Below are 23,426 nucleotides of genomic sequence, written 5' to 3'. Positions count from 1 at the left end.
CACAACAAAATTGAAGCAGAGCTGGACTGAAGTTAGAACAACAGCAATAATTAGGTTACCAGATCTCTATCGCAGCTACTATTCTCAACAAAAGTACCCATGTGCTATCTTTCTTTTCTTGATTGGGACCCATGTGATCAAATTGACCTTTACTAAGAAAAAGAGTGAAAGACATCCACCTTGTGAAAATATTGGAATTTGCATTGTGTTGGTCTTCCATGGCCAGTATAAGACAAGGCGTCCGTGTGTATGCTACCTTGTGATTGTAACAAACCTTGTCAATGTGATACTCTTAAGTGGTCATATTTTGTCCATTAGGTGTATCTCTAGTGGATGTGCCATAACTCCCTTGCATAAGTACTTCATATACTAAAATGATTGCATTGCATTGAAAATTGTAAACATTTGCAGTTAATTAAAAAGCATAGTTGCATGGTTCAATATTTAAATGTTGCATGAAATCAGAATCATGGGTTACTCATTTGCCTTGCGTGTTTAGGCACATTCTATAATGCAATTGGAATTCTGTATTTTTAGGTGTTGCGTTGCAGTTACTCCCTCAAATGTAGTACCTTTAGTGAATTATGTGAAAGTATGACATGTTTGATGGAATGGATTATTTTAAATATTGGTGAACCATCCACATGTTATAAGGACTAGCATTGGCTTTTTGAATTTTTCGATGACTGGTATGTAATAGTCACCAAACTTCTCTTCCTATCAATTTAGCGACCCTCGCCATATTTGATTTAGTGTTTAAAAATGTTGGCATTTTTGTGATTTAATGTTGGAATTGATAATTCCCTCTCTTGGGTTTTTCTTTTTCAAATCCCATGGTGACTACTCAAAATGATGCTATTGCTGGTCCTTTATTATGTTATAATTGTAATGTCCCCATATTTGTGAACATCAAAATTCGAGAAATTAACCTAATTTTGACCCACATAGGCTAGCATGGTGGATTAGAGGGTCTAGTTTGGGAGTTTTGGAGCTCTTTAGGTGACTGTTTTAAGTGTTTAACTCACCATATCTTTCATTTGTTCTAAGGCATTGATATTCAAAGGTCTATGGCTCCATTTAAGGGAAGTTACTATTTATAGTAAGTCAGTGGATGGTAGAGAAGGACTCTTAGTGATGCAGGAGCATCTTGGGTTTGCTTGGTCACTACTTTGGAGTTCATGGGAGGAGGCTCAGTAGTTGCTTTGGAGGGTGCTTGGAGTGGTACTCGGTCAAAGGAGGACTGGTGCTTGGCATGGTCTGGGAACTCGGCATGGTCTTTGGTTGCTCGGCATGGTTTGGGAACTTGGCATGGTCTTTGGTTGCTTGGCATTGTTTGGGGACTCAGCATGGTCTTTGGTTGCTCGGCATGGTCTATGGAGCTTGGCCTTGCTTAGGAATTTAATTGCTGTTGTAGGCCGACTTGTGGCATTTAATTTATGTATTTGTATTTAATTTGTGTTCTGGTCTGACTTGTGGCTTAGATTAGTATAAGTAGGGGTTGTGGGGAAGTCTCAGTCATTATTCATCCATAATGAAGAATAGGAGGTGGTAGAGGAGCGAATTTGGAGAAGAGCTAGTAGCTGCGGCTTGGAAAACAAGGAGATTGCTTGGTGGGCTTGCGAGCACAAGTTGAGATCTTATTTGGGGGTTTTTTACCAGAGTGTGGATCTGGACTAGCTAAGGTTTGATTTGGATCTTGAGGGATCTTGTAGAACTATTACTTGCTTTGTATTTGGCCGTAACTAGGAAGGCCTTATAGCCCGGTACGTTGCATGTAATCAGTTATATTTTATGAATATATTATAGTAATTTGGTATCAAATCTTGCATTACTGCTTTTATTGTTGTGTTTCCACTGTGTGGTGATATTGCCAGGGCTAGGACATCTCCTTTGGGGATTCTCCTACCCTTACGCTGCGTCACTTAGTATTTTTAGTAAGGCATCTAGAGGGACTATGGGAATAGTGGATTAGCCAACGATGAAGTCAGAATCATTAAATAATGGTTATAAATGGAGTTATAGCATTTAATTACTTTTGGATTAATGTAAACACAGGTTTTGAGGGGACCTAAGACCCCATACAACAATTAACCAAGATAAAGCATTGAATTCAAAGTATCGGCAACAAAAACGAGTTTTACAAGGACCTGAAACCTCATATATAAAGCATTACAATTCAAAACAAAATCCTCAAAGGGGAAAACCTTATTGCTGTAAAAAAGACAAAGACCAGCAATATTGACCAAACACTACGACCAGAACTAGAAACGATTACCACACGATAGACCAAAAAGATCCATAGAACCAAAAAGGAAACCATAACCTCCTCAGATGAGTTCCTTCACTGCTTTAGCCAGGTTCTTACCAATGTTAGCCACTTCCTCAATAGAATCTTTAGCATTCGAACTCGTACCTACCTCAATAGCCTTCTTAGTGCTCTAATTGGCATGCTTGCTAGGACACCACTGAGAGAAACAACCACTGGAGAAACAATCTCATCCGCACTTCTCCTTCCCAAGCTAGCAGCGGCTGCACATAAATTGGAGGTAACTGCATTCATGTTCTGTTCACTGCTCTTAACAAGCTGCCTAAGTTTGGCCTCATAGTCCAAGAGCTTGCCGGGGATGTCCCCAACCTTAGCTTCCAACTCCATTCTAATTTTCTTTTCTGTCTCCAAATTGCTTTGCAAATCCCTGACCATCTTCCTTGGAGAATTTATTTCTTTATAGATCCACGTGTCAACCATGATGGATAGGTCAGCATGCATCTTAGCCTTATGGAGAAACTCAAGATTACCACCTCGCTCCTTCCCAGCCATCTCATCGGGGTCATCAATTACATAATTAACATTCTCACCGCATTGTCCCTTGTTCAGATCCTCTGGCCTAGTGTGCATGGTACCCTCTAACAAAGTCTTCTCATTCTCAGCGACAATATTATCCTCCGACTCCTCCACATTATGGCCCATCTCAGTTAGATCCTCCATAGGTTTTTTCAATGGGCTGCCTGGGATTTTCTGCAAATCCCAATTCTTCTTCTCAGTCAGCTCCATATCTTTCCTATTCTCATTACCCAAGAAAGAATCCTTCATGGGAATATCCCTAGACTCTGACAGGAGGACCTTATGAGATCTATCATGGACCCTTTTCTCCAAACCTGGGGTTTCACCGGTATCAACCTTACTATTAGACATTTCTTTGACTCACTCCCAGTTCTCATCGTTTTAACTGATGCCTCCTCCTGGCTTCCAAAGTACCCATCATTGTTTGAACTTCACCCACCACTCTTTGTAATTGCCTCTTCACCCTGACCTCCCACATTCTTCTTTTTTCCTTCCACCTCGGCTTCCATATCATCATCCGAATCTATATCCTTTTCTAGAATTTTAGATTTCTTCTTTCCAATTCCCATCTTCCTCTTTTTCTCCAATTTCTCCACCTCCTCTTCTATATCTTCAGACCCAATCTCCGACTCAATCTCCATGCCCCTAGCCTAAGCAGTCCTTTTACCTTTAGATTCCCCTTTTGCTTTTTTAACATCAGCCTTCTCCAGAGCACCATTAATCAATTTCCATTTTTTCTTCACAACCGACATTGATGCCCCCAGAGCCTCGTCTCTGCAGTGTTCTACAACCAACAATATTAAACCCTCATGAAGAACAAGCCTACTCTCTTTTTTGCGGTGAGCCCTTAACCCTTGCAGGAAAGAGTATTTTAGATAAAACGGAAATGAAATCCTGTCCTTGTACCTAAAATGGTTCAGGAAAAAAAAGTAGTAATTGTGAACTGTTACAACATTTTATTATTATTTAAGTGTTACTTAAATAATAATTAATTACTTTAAAGGATAATTAAATTGACTTAATGTGACTTTTAAATTTAAGGAGATTTAATATCATAAAGTCAAATTACTAAGTGAGAGCATTTAATTATTTTCTTTGACTTCATTATAAAAGGGGCATTTAATGATTATAGAGGTGCATTTGAGGAATAATTTGAAGTACCAATTTCAAGGGAGATAATATAAAGTTATTATCAAAAAAACCTAAGAGTGGATTTAAATGCTATTGAGGTGTTTGAGGTTATAAAGGGACTTGGAAAGAAAATTCTTTTTCATGGTGAGTGTTATTTGACTTGTGATTTTTTATATGAGAGCTAAGTGTAGAAATGCACAAAGGTTTCACTCCATTTTCAATGAAGAATGAAACTCTTCATTGTTAATGCAATTTTAAGGTTGTGGGAAACCAACCAGATTATGGCTATAGTTCAGGCTTCATGCAGTTATTTTAGAGCTTACAAGTGAATAATCAACATAAAGTTTGAAGGATTGGAAGGTATATTTAAAGCACACTTGGAGATTCATTGGCTGATATTATATATCATGAAATCAAGCATTTAATTGGTAGATTATATACAGCTACAGCAGGGATGTGTTAAATTTGCTAATTATATACATTGTAGATTGGAGACTATCATTTGCAGTGGGCGTTTTCATACCAGGTTAACTAATTTGCTGGCATAAGTTCTGAGAATTACATACTATATCTTTGTAAACTATTTCGCGTGAGAATTATCAATAAAATACTTCATTATGCTGCTGCCATATAATTTTTAGTTTGCATGCTAAGTGTTTGTTAAAATGCCAATGGTGATATAGATGCATATTCATCATCAGTTTATTAAAATTCTTGCATTATTATGTATTTGCATTGGATACATCATCGTAAGCCACGAGCCTTGGCCTTTGCTTGTCGTTCCAGTTTGTCAACAATCTCATTGCATTCTAATATTATTGTAGTCACAAGGAGTTTGAATGTCAAGAGTTGTCTCTTTCATATTTAGTTTGCATGCCAACTGCTTATATTAATGTCTAGCTGTTGTAAGTGCATATTTACATTGTGTGGGTCATCTATATGCATTCAAAATACAAAAGAATTGCATTTGCATTATGGTTCTTTGCTTAGACATCTTAGTAATCATTTGAAAGTATTCAAAGCATATTTGACATTATTTCAAATTTTCAAGCAATCTTTATCAGACTGAAACTTTGAAACAGCAAATCAAGAGATTGTATGCAGAGTGTTTGACGATATTCCTCAAGCCTATAATCAGCATTTTGAGGTTAGAATTGGCAAAGGATATTACAGTGGGTATCAGAGGGGTTTCCTGCCATCTTGTTGAGGTTGGAAACCATTAATCATGCCAGAGTTCATGCACTTTTTCAAAACTATAATTAGAATTTAAACAGACTTCTACAACATCCACACTTTTGGATCTTTTGTTTGCGAAGAAAATGAAAGCAAAAACTAAAGCAAATAACTTTATCAATACAAAGGAAGAAAGGGTGAAATTCAACGAGAATGTTAGTACTCTCGATGCTCAAGAAATTGTTATCAGTCATGATAACAAGTCTGATCTTTATGACAGCAGTCTTCAATTGAGAGTAATGATGATTTGAAAGTCAAGTTCAGAAAGTGTAATGGGAGTGACCTTGAATGAAGATTGCAAGGAAATATTGACCCATAACAGTTCTGATCTACATGACAGTAGTGATGAAACTTGGCATCAGCATGAGACGGCAGTGAATACGAGTGTGCAAGATGCTTCGATAAAAAATGTCACATGAAGGTACTTGAGATTTAGGTACGAATGGTGGAATGTGTGATGTAGATTCATGCCGTGGTGAGCCTGATCTTTCAGATCAGGCTGTACAAAACAAGCTAGAAGGTTCATATATTGACAAGGAATCTCAGGATCCTGAGTTAAATGAACATCCAGTTAACTTGGAAATGGAAGTGTGTGAGGATATTGTCATATTAGCAGCTTCCACCTTGTTAGTTGAGCCATCCGAAGAGGTGCTTAGCAGCAGTACCCTAGATGTTGTGATGTGCACTGATGATAACGCACAAGTTGCTGCTAATCATGAGGTGAATGATGTTGATACAACCTCATATCATCATGCAGATTTTGGGTCAGAACACTTGCATGGAAGTCATCGGTTTCAAAGTCCTCGTCATTTGGTTAGGCAACTTTAGGTAAATGACAGGATAATTGCCACACCCTTAGAGCACTTTGATGTTGCTTGTCAGAAGTTGGCTATGTTTGATTGGGGTACTCCTTTGTCAGATGAGAACAATGATAGTGATCTTTCCCTTGCAGAGTTACAAGCACTACTTACATTTATTTGCCTGTAGGAATTATCTTCTTGAGAGGGATTGCACTTATTACAATGCATTGAAGGGAAGGGAAGAGGAAGTAGAGGAGCTCACTTGGGAGCTTGAGGTGACTATGGACTCCTTGCAGAGTACACAGTCGGCCCTTCGTGAGTCTCAGTCACGGATTGAAGAGCTTATCGTGGAGTTGAGTTCAACAGAGCTTTCACCAGCTACAAATACAATGCAGTCTTTTACAATGGCAATTGGTGATAATCATATAGGTTATAGTGAGGATGTGGCTACATCCATTGTTGATATACTTGCAATAGTCACAAATGAGGTGAGCATTTTGGTTGAGAGTAGTAAATGACCATATCTTGCATTAGGTTCTCCTGAGCTTAGCACTATGACAGGTGATGTAGGTCAGATTACTGATAGCTCGCGTGGCAATGGTGGATCCTCCAAAGAGTAGTGTGTTAGTACATGAGACTACTCCATCTTCACAAGGGACTCAGCGTGTTATCTATGTCATGAGCCCTAATAATGTAATACAATAATGACTATAGGATTTATCCTTAGTCTAATGATATAATATATTCTTAAGAATTTACAAGTATATTCATAAAATATATAAAAATATAATCAAAGTCAATAATAATAATAATCATTATTAAAACAAAATATAATAAATTATTTTTATCTACCTAAATAATAAATGATAAATATAATAATGATAAAGTTATAATGATGAACTTACTTGAATAAGTGAAAAGTAAAATAACAAAACCTAACCAACTATTCTTCCTAAGTGTTGTGTCACTTCCACGTAAGGGCACAACCCATGAATTGTGAGATGCATATAATGAGTGACGAGGCTGACCAAGGAGGGCATCAGTTTTAAGACAGAGAAAAGGGAAGGAAGTAATAAGAAAAGAATTATGTATGTATGTATGAGTCTGCGAACATATTTGACTGCGAACTCATATCTTACCGCCACCTTTCCAAGCCAATTCACATTGCATGGGTCGTGACTTCTCATGGGTCCACGTCACTAAAGTCAGACAAGCATGACAATTAAAGGACAACAGTAAGATAATCATCATCGGAAGAAATGTGAAAAGGGAAATAGATAAAAGTGGGCAAGTTACTCAAATGATCGCCTCCACCTTCGAGCAAACCACAGGTATAGAAATAGTCTATGCACATGGATTTGGGAAGTTTAATATACTAAGCAATTGAAAAAGAACCTAAGGAGAAGCAACAATTAATAAACACAGTCCAATCCTAAATCGGTCTGCAAAAGCATCAGAGTAAAGTCAGTATGATCACAACATAACAAAGGGCATCGTACCCATACAAGGTGGGGGATAGTACCGATTTGACCTGACAATTTCTTTGGTAAGCATAATTTATCATTACTTGCATGTTAAAACAAAGTTTATAAATTATAATTTAGTTTATAATGCTGATTTAATTATTCATCGTGTCCACTAGAGGGTAAAGTAAAGATGATCTTTATTAATAGGAATTATAGATTCTATAGTATCTTTGTAAATCTAATATAGGTGCAACTTACAAACTTATGATTAAAGTAATATCGTTGTAGATCTGATATTATCATTAGTAACTAGGATAAGATCACAGAACTTCTTTATTCTGATTGTGTGATGGGTACGGAGTTTGCACAACGGAAAGAGTAATCCAATCATGTTGAGGAATTTGAGTCCCAATATGGGCGAGAACCATGAGAGAGCCTTTAATAGATTGTTTCTTTCTTCGAGCAGCAGTAATTCTACCATACATAATGCAATTAGACTATTAGGGAGGGAATGGCCTTATTTAATATTACTAATGGTGAGAAATGTGTTTGAACTCATACATTATAGACTAAATGATGAATTTGGATGCATTTCACATCCCTAGGAGCAAGGGTCATTACAAGTGGTATCAGAGCATGATCTTGCCATCCTGTGGGAGAAAACAAAATAGAGATGAACAAAGAAACATTATTTTTTATAGTCCATGTCTTCGTGTGCATAGTTCATGTCTTATATGCCTAGAAGATATTATTGCATTACTTTGTGTTTCACATGTTTGGCATGTATGCAAGTGTATTATTTTATGCTTAACATGTGCTCAACTGTAATATACTTATGTTTTGGCATGTTCAAGCACATTGCTTCCTGACTTATATGTATGACCTGTATTTATGGTTTACTTATCTGATATGTATTTATTGCTTGCTTCATGTGTATCTAAATAACGTTCATGCTTATATGTTTTGTGTGTACTCATGGGCTTATGAGAAAATTTATGACTTCATACCTAATGTATATTATTCATGTTTTATGTGCATTGGTAGGAATTCATGTATGACTTGGCCTTACATGTGTCCTTGTTCCCTGACTTGAGTGTGTTCAGAATTCATGATTTATGTGTATTCACATATCTTTGTGTACAAACTATATGTGTAATTGTGTGCATACCTTGTGCTTTTGTACTACATGTATTCATATGTATGATTTACGACTTAAGAAAGCTTATATGTACTAAGTAAATTCATGCTTGATAGGTATGCCTTACCGTATTCTTTTAGGACTTGAGTGAGTTCAAGTGTATACATCATGTGTATTTATGTGTCTTTGATAAATTTATGTTTATACTTCATGTTCCCTAAGTGTTTACCTGTGTGTGTCTTAAGTGAATACTCTTGTATGTTGTGTGCATGTTTCATGACTTACATATAATCAAATGTATGTGTAATGTTCCCTTTTTGGGACATTAGAAGATTTAAAGACATATTCATATAATATTAAAATTGACTATGAGGGTGTGAATTAAATTTATAAAAGGTCAATTTAATATTATGAAGTGAGCTAAAAGTGACAAGGAGGGATAAGACGAAAAGATAGGAAGGGAGCTGAGGAGTCACAACTGTGAGGATAAAAAGGAGAAGAGACTCATTCATTTGGATATGCTTAGTTTTATGATTCAAATTTCAGTTTCTCTCTTGCAAGAGTTATTCAGAAAGCTTCAGCCTTTAGCCAGCGTGAGGACGTGGCCCCTCGTGTCAATAGACAGTGGACACAAACCCATTGTCCATGGAGACGTCACTTTAGGTGTCTCGCATGTGCTTATAGGTTCTTTTCTTAGTATTCCAATCCGATTGTAAAACTGTGTTTAAGATTGGACTTTTAAATAATAGTTATTGTATTGCTGCTGTATAATGCAATAACATGTTTTGAGGTATTTTTTGAGAATCTACCGGTTTTATATTATTGGCTTATAATGCAACTTCATATGATTAAGTTCTGAATATTATTTTGAACAAGAAACGAGTAAATATATACTGGGGATATTTCAATGGTATTAGAGCTAAAAATTCTGCCATCCTATGGAAGAGTCCATAAATTTCTATTAGAAGTTCCATTAAAAACATTTGTATAGAAAAATTTATCAAATTTTTTATTTGATTATTTGAGACAAATGTGCAAAGTACTCTTGCCTGCCTAAAGATTAACATTGAAAATTTATATCTGGGTTGAGGAAATCCTTCTGGTGATTGAATTAAATTATGGGGAATGATTCAATACAGATGAAATATGTTTAGCAGCATGCAGAGAGAAAATTCTGAGCTGTAATATTTAAGGACAGTTTAAATTGTGGCCTTTGCGAGTTTTTCTACGAACTCCATAAAATTCTGGGAGACAAGTTTATTACTGCGTACCAAATTGTGCATCAGAAGTCTATATTTTAATGTTTTGAAAACCCTGTCTTGAATATGAGCAGACCAGATAGATTGAGTGAATTGTTTAATGTTTCTTGGGCACTTCTGTGAACTTTACCTTTTTTATGCGAACTAATATTAGCAGCAGTTTTGAAGAGGGAGGTGGCATATTTTTATCAAATCATATATTCAATTTCAAGGAGCGTAGTCAATTAAAATATCATTTGCGAATATTCTGGTTGCAAATGTTGTGTCTATTGGAAGCTGGTGTTTGATAATTTTATTATTTTAAATGCCCTTGAAATCTTTTCCGGAGCCAAGAAATTCAATGAAATAACTATTATATGGCCATAATATGTTTTTACCATAATTGTTTTTAAATCACACCCAAGAAAGACTTACAAGACTATAGTGCCAAAGCAAATTTAGGTGATTTTTTTAAATCGCTCCCAAAAAAAGTTACTTCACAAGACTATAGTGCCAAAGTGAATTTGGGTGAATTTTCGCACTTCTATTGCTTCTCGTGAGCTAGCGGTGACTTATTATGTTTTGCGGTATTAATGAAACACATTTGGGCACTTTCTAAAGCTAGAGTCCATATATTAACGGAGCATTTGTATTGTGTTGGAAAATTCATATATGGTTCAAAGAGCACTTAGCATAAACAAATTTTGATTTACCCTGACCATCATGGTGAAATTCTTAATTTTTCCTTAAGTTCTCGGGCTCAAAGTTACCGGACAAGGATTCTACAGTTGTCGCGAGAATTTCATATATGCAGAGTGAGCAAGGTGTTGTGTAGTAGGAAAGCATCAGTTTGATAATCGAGTGTCTTTTGAAAGCCAAACATCCAGGCGTTACCCTAAGCAGATTCATGGCGTTATTAAATATAGGAAATCATGGAAGCTAGTAGACAAGTGGAGTTTCTGTTGTTTCTATATTGGAAAAAAAAAATACAGGTGTAGTAACAACAAAGTATTCCAAGGACAAGTAAAAAGAAAATAAATCAAACTCGGTTAATGTTATGTGTGTGAAGGATTAACGATTTATTTTGAACCGAGGATTCAAATGTTTGGAGCGGTTCTTACCTACTCGCAAGCTATACCACACAAGATGGCAATGATGAAGTAACACTTGCCATGATCTCTAGTGTTCCCATAGAACAGTTGGTAACTATTCATGTGGCTTCATTGATATTTGAAGGCTTAGCCTTTGCCGTGCGAACTGTCCCTAATACAGAGTACAAGGAAGTCACCATATTCTGCAGTCTTTTGTTAACATGAAGTGGTAGAACGACTCTATAGATAATAGGAGAGGAAGTTAAAACAGATTTTGATTAGAATCACGACAATGGCAGATGCAGTAAAGTCTTGCAAGTATACAGAGGAGAATTGAGGAAACAGGAACTCTGCTCATTCTTAGAGACTACCAATCTGAGGACGACACCCCTCACACACTCAAGAATACTAAACGATAAGCCAGGTGCACTCAGAATAAGCTCATTTCAAGGTTGACCTTTGCAATTGACAGGATTGTGACCGCTATCGTGGAGCAAGAGGAAAGGGGTGATTTATCTTCATGTTGGAATGAGAATACAAGGGAAAGAATCGTTTGCAAAGTATTGTCATGAATAGCCTTGAAGACTTATGCGTTCCCTTTATCGCGAGGCTATTCTTTAATTTCAAAGTAGGCATTAACAATTGATATTCATATCATGCTATGAATTAGTTTCGAGGACCTAACTGCAGTTGCAAGAGTACTACAATAATTGAACAGGTCAAAATTCATTATTCGTAATTCTATGGTATCTTGTTATTTTTCCAGAAGTGCTTCTTTACTGTAAATTGCATTGGTCACTAATTGAGTCTCAAAGAAAGTTGGTAAACAATTCAAAATCTTGTGACTCTTATCACTGCAATCAAGTGTATGTTGTAAGATGGAAATTTAATGCCCCTACACTCTCATGAATTGTTTGTCAAAATTCCTAAGCATTTTGAGTTTGGAAGTTAGCTGAAAAGTGTGCGAATAAGTAAACAGGCATAACATATTACATTAACATTTTACACTTGTGAGAGGGCCTGATTCGGTCCAGTTTAGTTTAAATAATGAAAAATCTGAAACACATGGTATTTTCAAAGGATTTTAATGACACATTTAACGGTGAACAGCTAAGAAACTTGCAGAAAGAAAAACAAGTGGGTTAGCTATACGCACTTGGGTTGCAATTAGAACACATGGAATCTGCAAATGACGTTCTCTCCAAATTGGAAGAGATAGAAGCCTATTTGGCCAATGTAGAGCAAGCAGATTGTAGACTCTTAAATTGGACTTTACAACCCTCAATGGTGACCTTGGTCCAACCCAAGTTTATGGAGCATCCAAATAAACGAGTTAACCTTGTGGTAGCTTCTTGTCTCAATGAGATTATTGGAATAACATCTCCTACAACAGCTTACAATGATGTGGTGATAGAGAAAGTTTTGCAACTGATAGTGAAGAACTTGAAGGGTTTACAAGTTAAAGGAACCCCTATGAGGCAAGAAAAAATTTGCTTGACCAGTGAAACCACTAGCACAATTGATCCAGTTTGTTTGAACCGTAATGGCGAAGAGGAGGCTCAAGAAATTTAGACTAGCACAGGGAAAAATGTAGATAAGATGACTCCAGCTGTGAATAAGGAACATACAAGTTTCTACATTGTTGATTGGGAGGTTAGCCTTGCCAAACATGCTGATGAGGCTAGTTGTACTCAAAATAACAGGATGTTGGAGTCTTTGTGTGATAAACCATATGTTTCATATACCCATGATATTAACTTCAATAAACAGCCCATGATGACAACAAACATGCTGATGAGGCTAGTTGTACTCAAAGTAACAACATGTTGGAGTCTTTGTGTGATGAACCATATGTTTCGTATACGCATGATATTAACTTCACTAAACAGTCCAAGATGATACTACAAGACGATGAGTTGTATCAACATGATATTAATGAGATGCGTGCATTGAAGAACCAACTGAAGGTTAGTGAAGACATGGTTGTGGCATCTTTGGTACAGTATGACAACACTCATAGAATGGTTGGAGATCTCTATAGTAAGGCTCAAAGGGAAGTGGAAGGAGATTGGCCTGTTGCTGATTTACAAGTAATCAAAACAACTCTTGAAACTATGAAATCAAATTATTTATGTTTGCTTTCCGACAGGGATTATATTCTTAAGGTTGCTGAAATATATGTTGATCAGTCGAATAAAGGAAGGAATGAGATTATGGAGCTCAATAGGGGGCTTAAGTATACTCATGAGGCATTGGATGATACTCAGATTTCTCTTCAGGAAGCAAAAATTCAAGTTAGGATCACAAATCATTTTCGGGAGCATGAGGGCAAAGAGAGGCAAGAGTTTTTCCAATAATTAATTGATGAACTTGATAGCATTCAGCAAACTTATGACTTGGACAGCTGTCTCAAAAGACCAAGTACCAAAATTTCAGATCACATTCAGCTTATTGACAACCCCATGTTTGAAGTAGATGCTGATTGGACTGCCAATAATCCCCTTTTTGAGATAAATGAGGGAACTCTTTTTTATTATCATGAAGAGGATGATCTTCACTTCAGAATCTTGGTTCCAGGTACAGTTCCTAGTAGTGAATCTTGGTCACAAAATTGGTGTGGTGAATTGACTACAGTAGCTCGTCCTTTGATCATCCCAAATTTGATTCCTGATTTCAACCCATATAGGAGTCGGATGGATTTCATACATCAGCCATTGAATAGATCTTGGTAGAGTATTGATGAGAACTATGTTTCAATCATAGGGGTTGGTTTTTCAGCTTCATTCTTACTCATAGCACCTATGTACTTAGGGATTCTCCAGATTGATGATGATAGTATGATATTTGATGCGCCCATGGTGTTGTTTTCAACTTTTGAGTAGCTTGTTTGTTACATCAACTATTTAGGTTGGGTCGTCACCATCTACCGGGTTATACATAGCTCCTTGATACATTTCTACCTCACCGTATTAGATGGTCATGACATAAGGGTTTGGGATCCAGGTGTTGATTGTATGTATCTATGGCATTTTGAGGATCTTGTTGTTATTTTACACACCTTGAGATTGGATGCAATTATGATCAGAATTGTACGGCCTACAAATATAGCGATTTCATAGATTAACATGGGATCCAAGGATCTAGTTGATGGATAGGTTGTAGTTTGACACCTTGCTTCGCAATATGACAAAATTTGTTTTCAGATTGGGCTATAGAGCTACCTGCAGATTCATATGGGATACTGGTACTGATTGCTTGAGGACAAGTAATCTCGAGGAGGGAAGATTTGTAATGTCCCCTTTTTGGGACATTAGAAGATTTAAAGACATATTCATATACTATTGAAAGTGACTAAGAGACTGTCAATTAAATTTATAGGAGGTCAATTTAATATTATGAAGTGGGCTAAAAGTGACAAGGAGGGATAAGACGAAAAGACAGGAAGGGAGCCAAAGAGTCACATCTGTGAGGCTAAAAAGGAGAAGAGACTCATTCATTCGGATATCCTTGGTTTTATGATTCAAATTTCAGTTTCTCTCTTGCGGGAGTTCTTTAGAAAGCTTCAGCTTTCAATCAACGTGAGGACGTAGCCCCTTGTGCCGGTAGACAGTGGACGCAAACCCATTGTCCGTGGAGACGTCACTTTAGATGTCTCGCATGTGCTTACAGGTTCTTTTCTTAGTATTCCAATCCAATTGTAAAATTGTGTTTAAGATTGGACTTTTGAATAATAATTATTGTATTGCTGTTGTATAATGCAATAACATGTTTTGAGGTATTTTCTGAGAATGTAGCAGTTTTATATTATTTGGCTTATAATGCAGCTTCGTATGATTAAGTTTTGAATATTATTTTGAACAAGAAATGGGTAAATATCTATTAGGGATATTTCAATATGTCATATGGTGGTTTATGTGTGACATGTGCCTTACGTGTATGCTTTACTTTACATACCTTCAATATGTCTCTCCAAAAACACTGTTCATTCCATGTCATATGTGTATACCTCTTGAATCTATGCTTCTTGAATCAATGTGTATATTATGTGCTTTCAACATGTGTGCTTTGTGTCTTCAACATGTATGCTTTGTGTATTCCTCCATCAATGTGTATATGTTGTGTCTTCATGCATTGACGTGTATACATCTTGTATCTTCATGCTTCATGATTTTGTTGAGTATGATGATTATTTTAAATACCTAGACTAAAATAATCAAGGTATAAGAATCACTTTAAAAATAATCAAAGCTAATACATTTAAATCTAAAATGTCTAAGCTATATTAGAAGATGTTGTGTAAATAGAAATTGCTTGAGGGCAAGCAATTTGAGGAAGAGCGGACTTGTAATGAGCCCTAATAATGTAAAATAATAATGACTATAGGATCTATCCTTAGTCTAATGATATAATATATTACTAATAATATATTATTAAGAATATATAAGTATATTGATAAAATATATATAAATATAATCAAAGTTGATAATAGTAATAATAAATAATAATCATTATTAAGTTAATAATGAACTCTCATAAAACAAAATATAATAAATTATTTTTATCTACCTTAATTATAACTAATAAATATAATAATGATAAACGAACTTGAATAAGTGATAAAAATAAAATAATAGAACCTAACCAACTATTCTTCCTAAGTGTTGCGCCACTTCCACATAAAGGAACGACCCATGAACTGTGTGACGCATATAACGGGTGACGAGGCTGACCAAGGAGGTCATCAGTTTTTAGACAAAGAAAAGGGGAGGAAGTAATAAGAAAAAGAATTCAAAAAAACAATACCATATCAGTCTGTGAACATATCGGACTGCAAACTCATATCTTACCGCCACCTTTCCAGGCCAATTCACATTGCATGGGTTGTGACTTTCTCATGGGTCCACGTCACCAAAGTCAGACAAGCATGACAACAAAAGGACAATGGTAAGATAATCACCATTGGAGAAACATGCAAAGGGAAATGGATAAAAGCGAGCAAGTTACTCAAATGATCACCTCAACCTTTGAGCAAATCGAGAATAGAAATAGTCTATGCACATGGATTTGGGGAAGTTTAATATAATAAGTGATTGAAAAGGAACCTAAGGAGAAGTGGCAATTAATACAGTCCAATCCTAAATTGATCTGCAAAAGCATCAGCGTAAAGTCAGTATGACCACAACATAACAAAGGGCATCATACCCATACAAGGGAAGGATAGTACTGATTTGACCCGACATTTTCTTTGGTAAGCATAATTTATCATTACTTGCATGTTTAAAAAATAATTGTCAATTATAATTTAGTTTATAATGGCTGATTTAATTATTCATTGTGTTCACTAGAGGGTAAAGTAAAGATGATCTTTATTAATAGGAATTATGGATTCTATAGTATCTTTGTAAATCTAATACAGGTGCAACTTACAAACTTATGATTACATTAATATCATTGTAGATCTGATATTATCATTAGTAACTAGGATAAGATCACAGAACTTCTTAATTCTGATTACGTGATGGGTAGGGAGTTTGCCCAGGGGAAAGAGTAATATGATCATGCTAAGGAATTTGAGTCCAAATATGGGCGAGAGCCATGAGGGAGCCTTAGGTAGATTATTTCTTTCTTCGAACATTATGCAATTGGACTATTAGGGAGGGAATGGCCTTATTTAGTGTTACTAATGGTAAGAAATGTGTTATAACTCATAGAATTTAAACTAAATGATAATTTTGGACTCATTTACATCCCTAGGAGCAAGGGTCATTACAATCTAGTTGGGGATATGGCTCTCATGTACATTTGTTTCGCTCCCTTGGAAGCAAATTTGATACTTCATCGCGTGCAACTACTTTTGGACACTAGCTTCTTGTGTCGCAGAGTTAGAGTGATCAAATAAGGGTTGCAAAAGAACACAGTGATTCTGCCTCATATTGTTTTTATTGTACAAATTCATTTATTGAGTACCTACTTGAGAGTCTGAAGTTTCAAGAAGGGACCATTTGGAGTCACGAGGGATACTCTCATCTGAGTTCACGCAGCATTCAACATTTGGTGGGAGAAATTGTAGACACTCTTAACTATAATGCTCCCTCGTAAAGGTTCTCCGGTTATATTTGTCAAAAGGGTTACCAAAGGCCCTACCTAATCAATCATTCAGGATCAGAGGTTGGAGCCATCTCCCGATACTAGAGTTGTCAACAATGAACCATTGACAAAGATTGGAGATTTCTATTGTAACTACACAATGGGAGTGCTCATCATTTTTCTTTTAATCCACATGTGGAGGACTTGATGATGTGCCAGTGTGGATTGGCTTCGAGATTATACCATCCTTTGTGGGATGGGTATTCACCATCTGCACTAAATGGAATTAGTAGTTGCAAGGGGTGGGATACTTCTTGCAAAGTCAGCACATCAATGGTAGTTTAGCAAAGGATGGAGGTAGTCATTGTGTTACAGTCACCTATAGATGTTCTTATCTCCATAGTACAGTTGGATTTCATATCCATGGGGGACTGGCAGAGTGTAGAGTGTGATTTGGTGGGTGTGTTTAGCTCACTGTACGATATGAATATGTTTGGTGCCTTTAAGTATGCTTCTGTCTAGATACAAGTCCTGTATAGCTTAACAAATACAAATAATCCTGCCATATTAGATAATTTACCTTATGCTAGGAACCTAAATGGAGAAGTCCAGCTTCAGAAAGGTCATGTTAATACTATAGATATCCCAGCAGGATGGAAACTTGATTGGATGAAAAATGTTAAGCCTAGACTATTAGAAGCAACCAAACGAGTTCATCATGTATCCCAGAATGAGATAAATATCTTACCTAGAGCCTTGTCCATGAAAATGACAAATCCATTTGTGCCTGACTCACCATTCATAGATGCCCATTCCTCTTTCAGCTCACATAGTAGTACCTCTAGCCGGAAAAAGGCCCAACTCTATGTAGAAGTTGAGGATGAAGCACCACTAAATATTGGTCCTCAGATCCCTGAACCAGTACAAGCTAGAACCAGTAAGGGAAAAGAGAAAGTAAAAGGAGATCATCCTTTTGTCCATATGGTCGATCCCTTACCAAGAGCCGAAACTCTCAAATGGTATAAGGAACAAGAAAAGACATTATTAGAATGGAAGATGGTCGCCTGTGAAGGGACAGTTTAAACATGAACATGGGACAATTTCTATGTTTCAATATGCTTTCCAGCCCAAGAGTGTTGAGGAAAAGGAACACTCTTCTAATCACAAATAGAAGAATTTTATTGGAAAATTTTGTGATCATCTGCAACAAAACATAGATGATCTTTATACAGATGTGATTTCTCTCAAGCAATCTTTAGCTACCCTAAATACTAATGTACAAAAGCTTGGTAATATAGCTGTAGAAAACCATACTAGAATAGTTGAAACTAAGGACTCATTAAGCAAAATTAAGTTGCAAACAGAACAGCTCTTTAATAATGTACATAAGAATGTTGATGAGTTACAAGCTTAGTTACCGGATTCCGGACTCGGGTCCGATTCGGATCCGAATCCACGTATGGATCTGTGAGGATCCGGGCAGGATTCGTAATCCTGCCTGTGGATCCTTAAGGATCCGCAGGCCGCGGATTCTTACGGATCCACAGGCAGGATTACGAATCCTGCCCGGATCCTCGAGGATCCACACGCGGATCCGCGTGAATCCGCGGCAATGACAGCCGGAACTTGCAAAAACGTGGGCCCATTATCATTTTTTAATGTTTTTTTTTTGCCCTAAAGGCCCTAAACCCTAAAAACGACCCTCTAAATCACAATGCAAGTTCATTTGCTCTCTATTTTGCTCTCTCATACTTGCTAGTTTGAAGTGAAGTGCTTGGATTCGAAGGAGATCGGTTGTGGAGCTTCAAATACCTTGCAAGAAGTGTTTAAGGTATGCATTTCAACCATATTCTTGAATTCTTTCATAGATTATTGATTTATTTTTAGTTTTCCAAATTTTCAAGTTTTTGTTCAAGTGTGAAGCATGGTTTTCTTTCACTTTTTTTTTTCTAGATTGCAAGAATAGAACAATGAGTAGTCAAGGCTCAGTGGGTGGGGGTGGGGCTGCATCACCAAGCTTCAAAATTGATAAGGGGTCTCCTTTATGGAGACACACAACAAGAGTTGCACAATGTCCTAGGGGTGGGGCATACATATGGAAATGTAATTTTTGCAACATACAACACAGAAGCTCCTATTCCCGAGTGAAACTACATTTTTTGGGCCCTGCGGGTGAAGGAATTCACATGTGTCAAGGTAGTGATAAGAAGGGATTACCAGCTGCACAAATAGCAGCATTAGCAAAAGAGCAAGATGATGCTGATAGAGCAGTTGCAAAAGCAAAACATGGTGCTTCCAAAAAAACAAATATACCAACACCATCATCTGATCAAACAAACACAAGAACACATCCTTTTTTGCCTATGCCAACTACAAATGATGAAGATGAAGACCCATCTCCACTCACCCGCAAGAGAGGCCCACTAGATAGGGCATTCCAAATTGAAAAGAGAGACATTGCTGATCACAAAATTGGACGTTGTTTAATTGCAAATTTTAATTTTGCTAGATCACCTTATTTTAGGGAGATGGTGGAAGCAATAAATGATGCACCCCATGGTTACAAACCGCCTGGTTATGAGAAGTTGCGCACTACCATATTACATGATGAACGGAGAAATGTAAAGGCCCAACTTCAACCAATAAGAGATTTTTGGGTTCAATCGGGTGTGTCTATTATTTCGGATGGTTGGAAAGATTGTAGAAACCGTCTATTGATCAATGTTATTGCTGTATGCCCTAAGGGGGCAATGTTCTTGAAGGCAGTTGATTGTGAAGGGCAAGTGAAAGATGCAGAATTTATTTCATGCATTCTCATTGATGCCATAGAGTCAGTGGGTCCTGATAATGTTGTCCAAGTGGTCACGGACGATGCAAAAGTTTGCAGGGCTGCAGGGATAATTGTAGAGTCTAGATATGATCATATCTTTTGGACACTATGCACCGTCCACTCTCTCAATTTAGTGATGAAAGCAATTGGCACCGAAATAGATTGGGTGAAAAGGATATATGAGGAAGCTGAAGAGATTCAAATGTTTGTGACAAATCACCACATGTCACAAGCAATTTTTAGGAGTTTCTCGGACTTGGAGTTATTGAAGGTAAATTTTTATATTTAATATATAATTGAATATTATTGGATTCCACAATTATTAATTTTTGTTGTTGTTTACATTAACATGTTTTAATTTTTAAATGTTTTACTAACTTGAGTTTAACATGTTCTTAGGTTGCTGAAACCCGCTTTGCCTCTCACACAATCGTCTTGAGACGACTTGTGAAGGTAAAAGAAGCATTGAAGCATATGGTCATTAGCCCCCAATGGGGCATTTGGAAGAATTCCAATACAGCAAGGGCTTTAAATGTGAGAAGAATGATACTAGATGAGGATTGGTGGGGTCTTGTGAGTTATGTGTTGGAAATCACCGATCCAATAATGGCAATGCTTCGCTTCGCAGATAGTGATGAGCCATGCCTTGGGGATATTTATGATTCCATGGATAGTATGCTGGAAAAAATTAAAATGGTAAGTTTTACGCTCTTTTACAACAATTTTTTATTTGAGAGATATCTAGATTCTAAAGTTTAAATTGACATATTCAATAATTATAATTATTATTCATATTTCATATCTTAGGTCATACAGAGGAGGGAGAATGATCCTGAGGACACCCTTTACAAGAAGGTGGAAAAAATTGTTCATCATCGATGGAACAAGATGACCACACCTTTGCACCTCCTTGCATATGCTCTATCCCCGAGGTATTGTAGTTCTTATCAAATGTTTGTGCTTATTTTATCCAATGTTTGTGCTATTGATATTTGATAGTGTTCAATTGTCTTTTGTTATCCCTAGGTACTATAGTGCAGATGTACTTCGCCTTCCAGGTAGAGTGCCACCATTTAGAGATGCAAAGGTTGCAGATGGGTATAAGAGGGCACTAGCTAAGATATTCCAAGATCCAGAGATTGGGGCAATTGTGAGGAGTGAATTTGCTGCTTTCAACTCAAGTGAGGATTTCGACCCTATTGCCATAGCAAACCAAAGCAGGATGGGTGCCATCAAATGGTGGTACCTTCATGGGCAAGCCTTCACGTACCTCCAACCTCTTGCCATAAAGGTCCTATCCCAAGTAAGTTTGTAAAATTAAGCTTAAGGTTAACATTCTCAATTCCTTGAATTTATTATTTAATTTATTTATCTTGATTGTTGTATTGATAATTTTTAATTTCTCTTTAGGTTGCCAGCTCTTCTGCCGCTGAGCGGAATTGGAGTACTTACTCCTTTATCCACTCAATCAAACGCAACCGGTTGGCTCCAAAAAAATCAGAAGACCTTGTGTTCATTCACAACAATTTGCGCTTGTTGTCACGGAAGGGCCCTAAGTACAAGAAGGGGCCCGAAAAGCTTTGGGATGTAGCACCCGAGACTCCTGATTTAGATATGACCATCCGGGATCTTGCTAGATCCACTTTGATTGATGTGGATGATGAGGAGGAGGATTATGAGTTAACAATCCCCTCTACTACTAGTGGTTTGGGTTCCTCTACTGATACAGATGCAACACTTGCAGCTCACCAGTACCCCTCTGATGCGGATTTTCTTGAAAATCCATTTGATGATTAAATAAAAAACTTTAGTGTTGACTCTTGACTCTTTTATGAGTAAATCATGTTATAAACTTTAAGTTTAATAATCTATATTTTGAATGTTACAAACTTTCACTTTCAGTAATTCAATGTGAATGTGTTGATTTTCTTTATAATCGTGAAAATAGATTAATTATCAATGTCATTGATCAAGTATACTAGATTCATAGATGCATACTAGAATCATAGATTCATACTATGAAATGATTTAGTTTTAGAATCATGTATATTTCTCTTATTTTTTAGTATATATAATGCATTTATATATATATATATATATATATATGCACGAATCCTCCACGAATCATAATTGGGAAAAAAAAAAATCCCGAATCCACGGATCCGATTCACGTGCCCGAATCGGATTCGTGTCATGAATCGGCAACTAAGGTTACAAGTTGTTACAACCCATGTAGAACATGCACAACAAAATCATGATATACTAGTCAATAGTCTTTCACATGTAGATCATCCTTTGCAAGATCTAACTACATCTTTAGATTGGCTAGTTAACCAAGAAAAACAGACTGCTCAGACAGCCTTAGTACGACCCACATCTCTGCAAGCTCCAGAGAAGCGCTCTTGAAGAGATCACCTACTAATGATGCGAACAAGCTGCAATATACAACCTTGGTATTTAGATATTGACAATGATGATGATCCTCAATAGAAAATTGAAAGTTGGATCAATACTTTTCTGACCATAGGAACATTGTCTGGAACCGATCAAGACAATACCTATAGATTTGCAGTTAATTATTTATGGGGCATAACTAGAGTATGGTGGAACAGCAAGACAACTACTGAAAAGGACACCAAAGTCTATGAAAAGTTTGTACTTCAGATTGTTATTGATCTTGCAAGTAATACTATACAGCAACAAGTTCAACTAGTCCCCATTAATTGTTTGATGAATGAATTAGCTAACGAGTTTCTCCGGAACTAACAAATAAGCATGAAAGGATAGCCAAAGATATACTCAAAATGAAGTGTTGTGATTTAAAGGACTTCTTTGCATATTCAAAGCATTTTAGAAAGATTTTGTATCAATTAACTAGTGAAGAACAAGTCACTATGGCAAAAACAAAATATCTTGAAGGTTTGCCTTATAATATTTCTGATAAGGTCATGTAGTATCTGGATCTCCGATCCCTGACCCTCAATGAGTGTCCTATTTCTAATCTTATCCAATTTGCCAAGGATCAAATCCTCCAGTTTATTGATAACTGTAAATACCAACAGAAGTTTACAAAGCATGAAGCACAGCACATTGCTCCTACTTTCCTTGAAATTTTTGGCTGCAATCCTTTCACCCAAAACCAGTGCCGTGTAACCAAACAGCGCAAAAAGCACAAGAAAATCCGCTTTCAACCTCGCACTTATCCTCGCCATAAATCATATGCACCTAAGGATTGCTTTCTTCGCAAGCGTTCTCATCCTTGTTCACAGTCCAATCAGATTATTTGCTATATCTGTAATAAACCTGGTCATAAAGCCCCTGATTGCCACTGCAAAAATAAAGTTGTTAAAGCCGTTTACTTTGACCCAACCACAACAGCGTGGTGGGATGTAGTAGACGAAGAAGAAGATCTTACATGCAAGATAATATTTTTCAACCTATCTTAGAGGATGCAGAAGAAGTTCCTGAAGAAGATGAAGAGCTTCTAGAAGATCTTGTTAACACTTTGTAGTAGATGCTTCTCGATATTCTTACCTCCATATGATGGATGGATGTGAGTTCCCTTCATTC

General features: G+C 36.7%; 2 protein-coding genes across 2 annotated transcripts in view; one reads left to right on the top strand and one right to left on the bottom strand.

The window, feature by feature from the left end:
* Nucleotides 1-23,426, bottom strand: part of LOC149543394 (uncharacterized) — an 89,286-nt gene that overhangs the window by 48,830 nt on the left and 17,030 nt on the right. The gene's annotated exons all lie outside the window — the stretch shown is intronic.
* LOC149543395 (uncharacterized) lies at nt 21,076-21,792 on the top strand. Its single transcript, XM_089798188.1, has 2 exons — nt 21,076-21,159; nt 21,267-21,792. The coding sequence occupies exons 1-2, from the start codon at nt 21,079-21,081 to the stop codon at nt 21,651-21,653; spliced, it is 468 nt and encodes a 155-aa protein (XP_089654314.1). The 5' UTR covers nt 21,076-21,078; the 3' UTR covers nt 21,654-21,792.

The sequence above is a fragment of the Cupressus sempervirens genome, chromosome 8 (assembly GCF_028749045.1).
Source record: "Cupressus sempervirens isolate cs-2001-9-10 chromosome 8, ASM2874904v1, whole genome shotgun sequence".
In the NCBI taxonomy this organism is placed as follows: Eukaryota; Viridiplantae; Streptophyta; class Pinopsida; order Cupressales; family Cupressaceae; genus Cupressus; species Cupressus sempervirens.
This window is presented reverse-complemented; position numbering and strand designations above follow the sequence as displayed.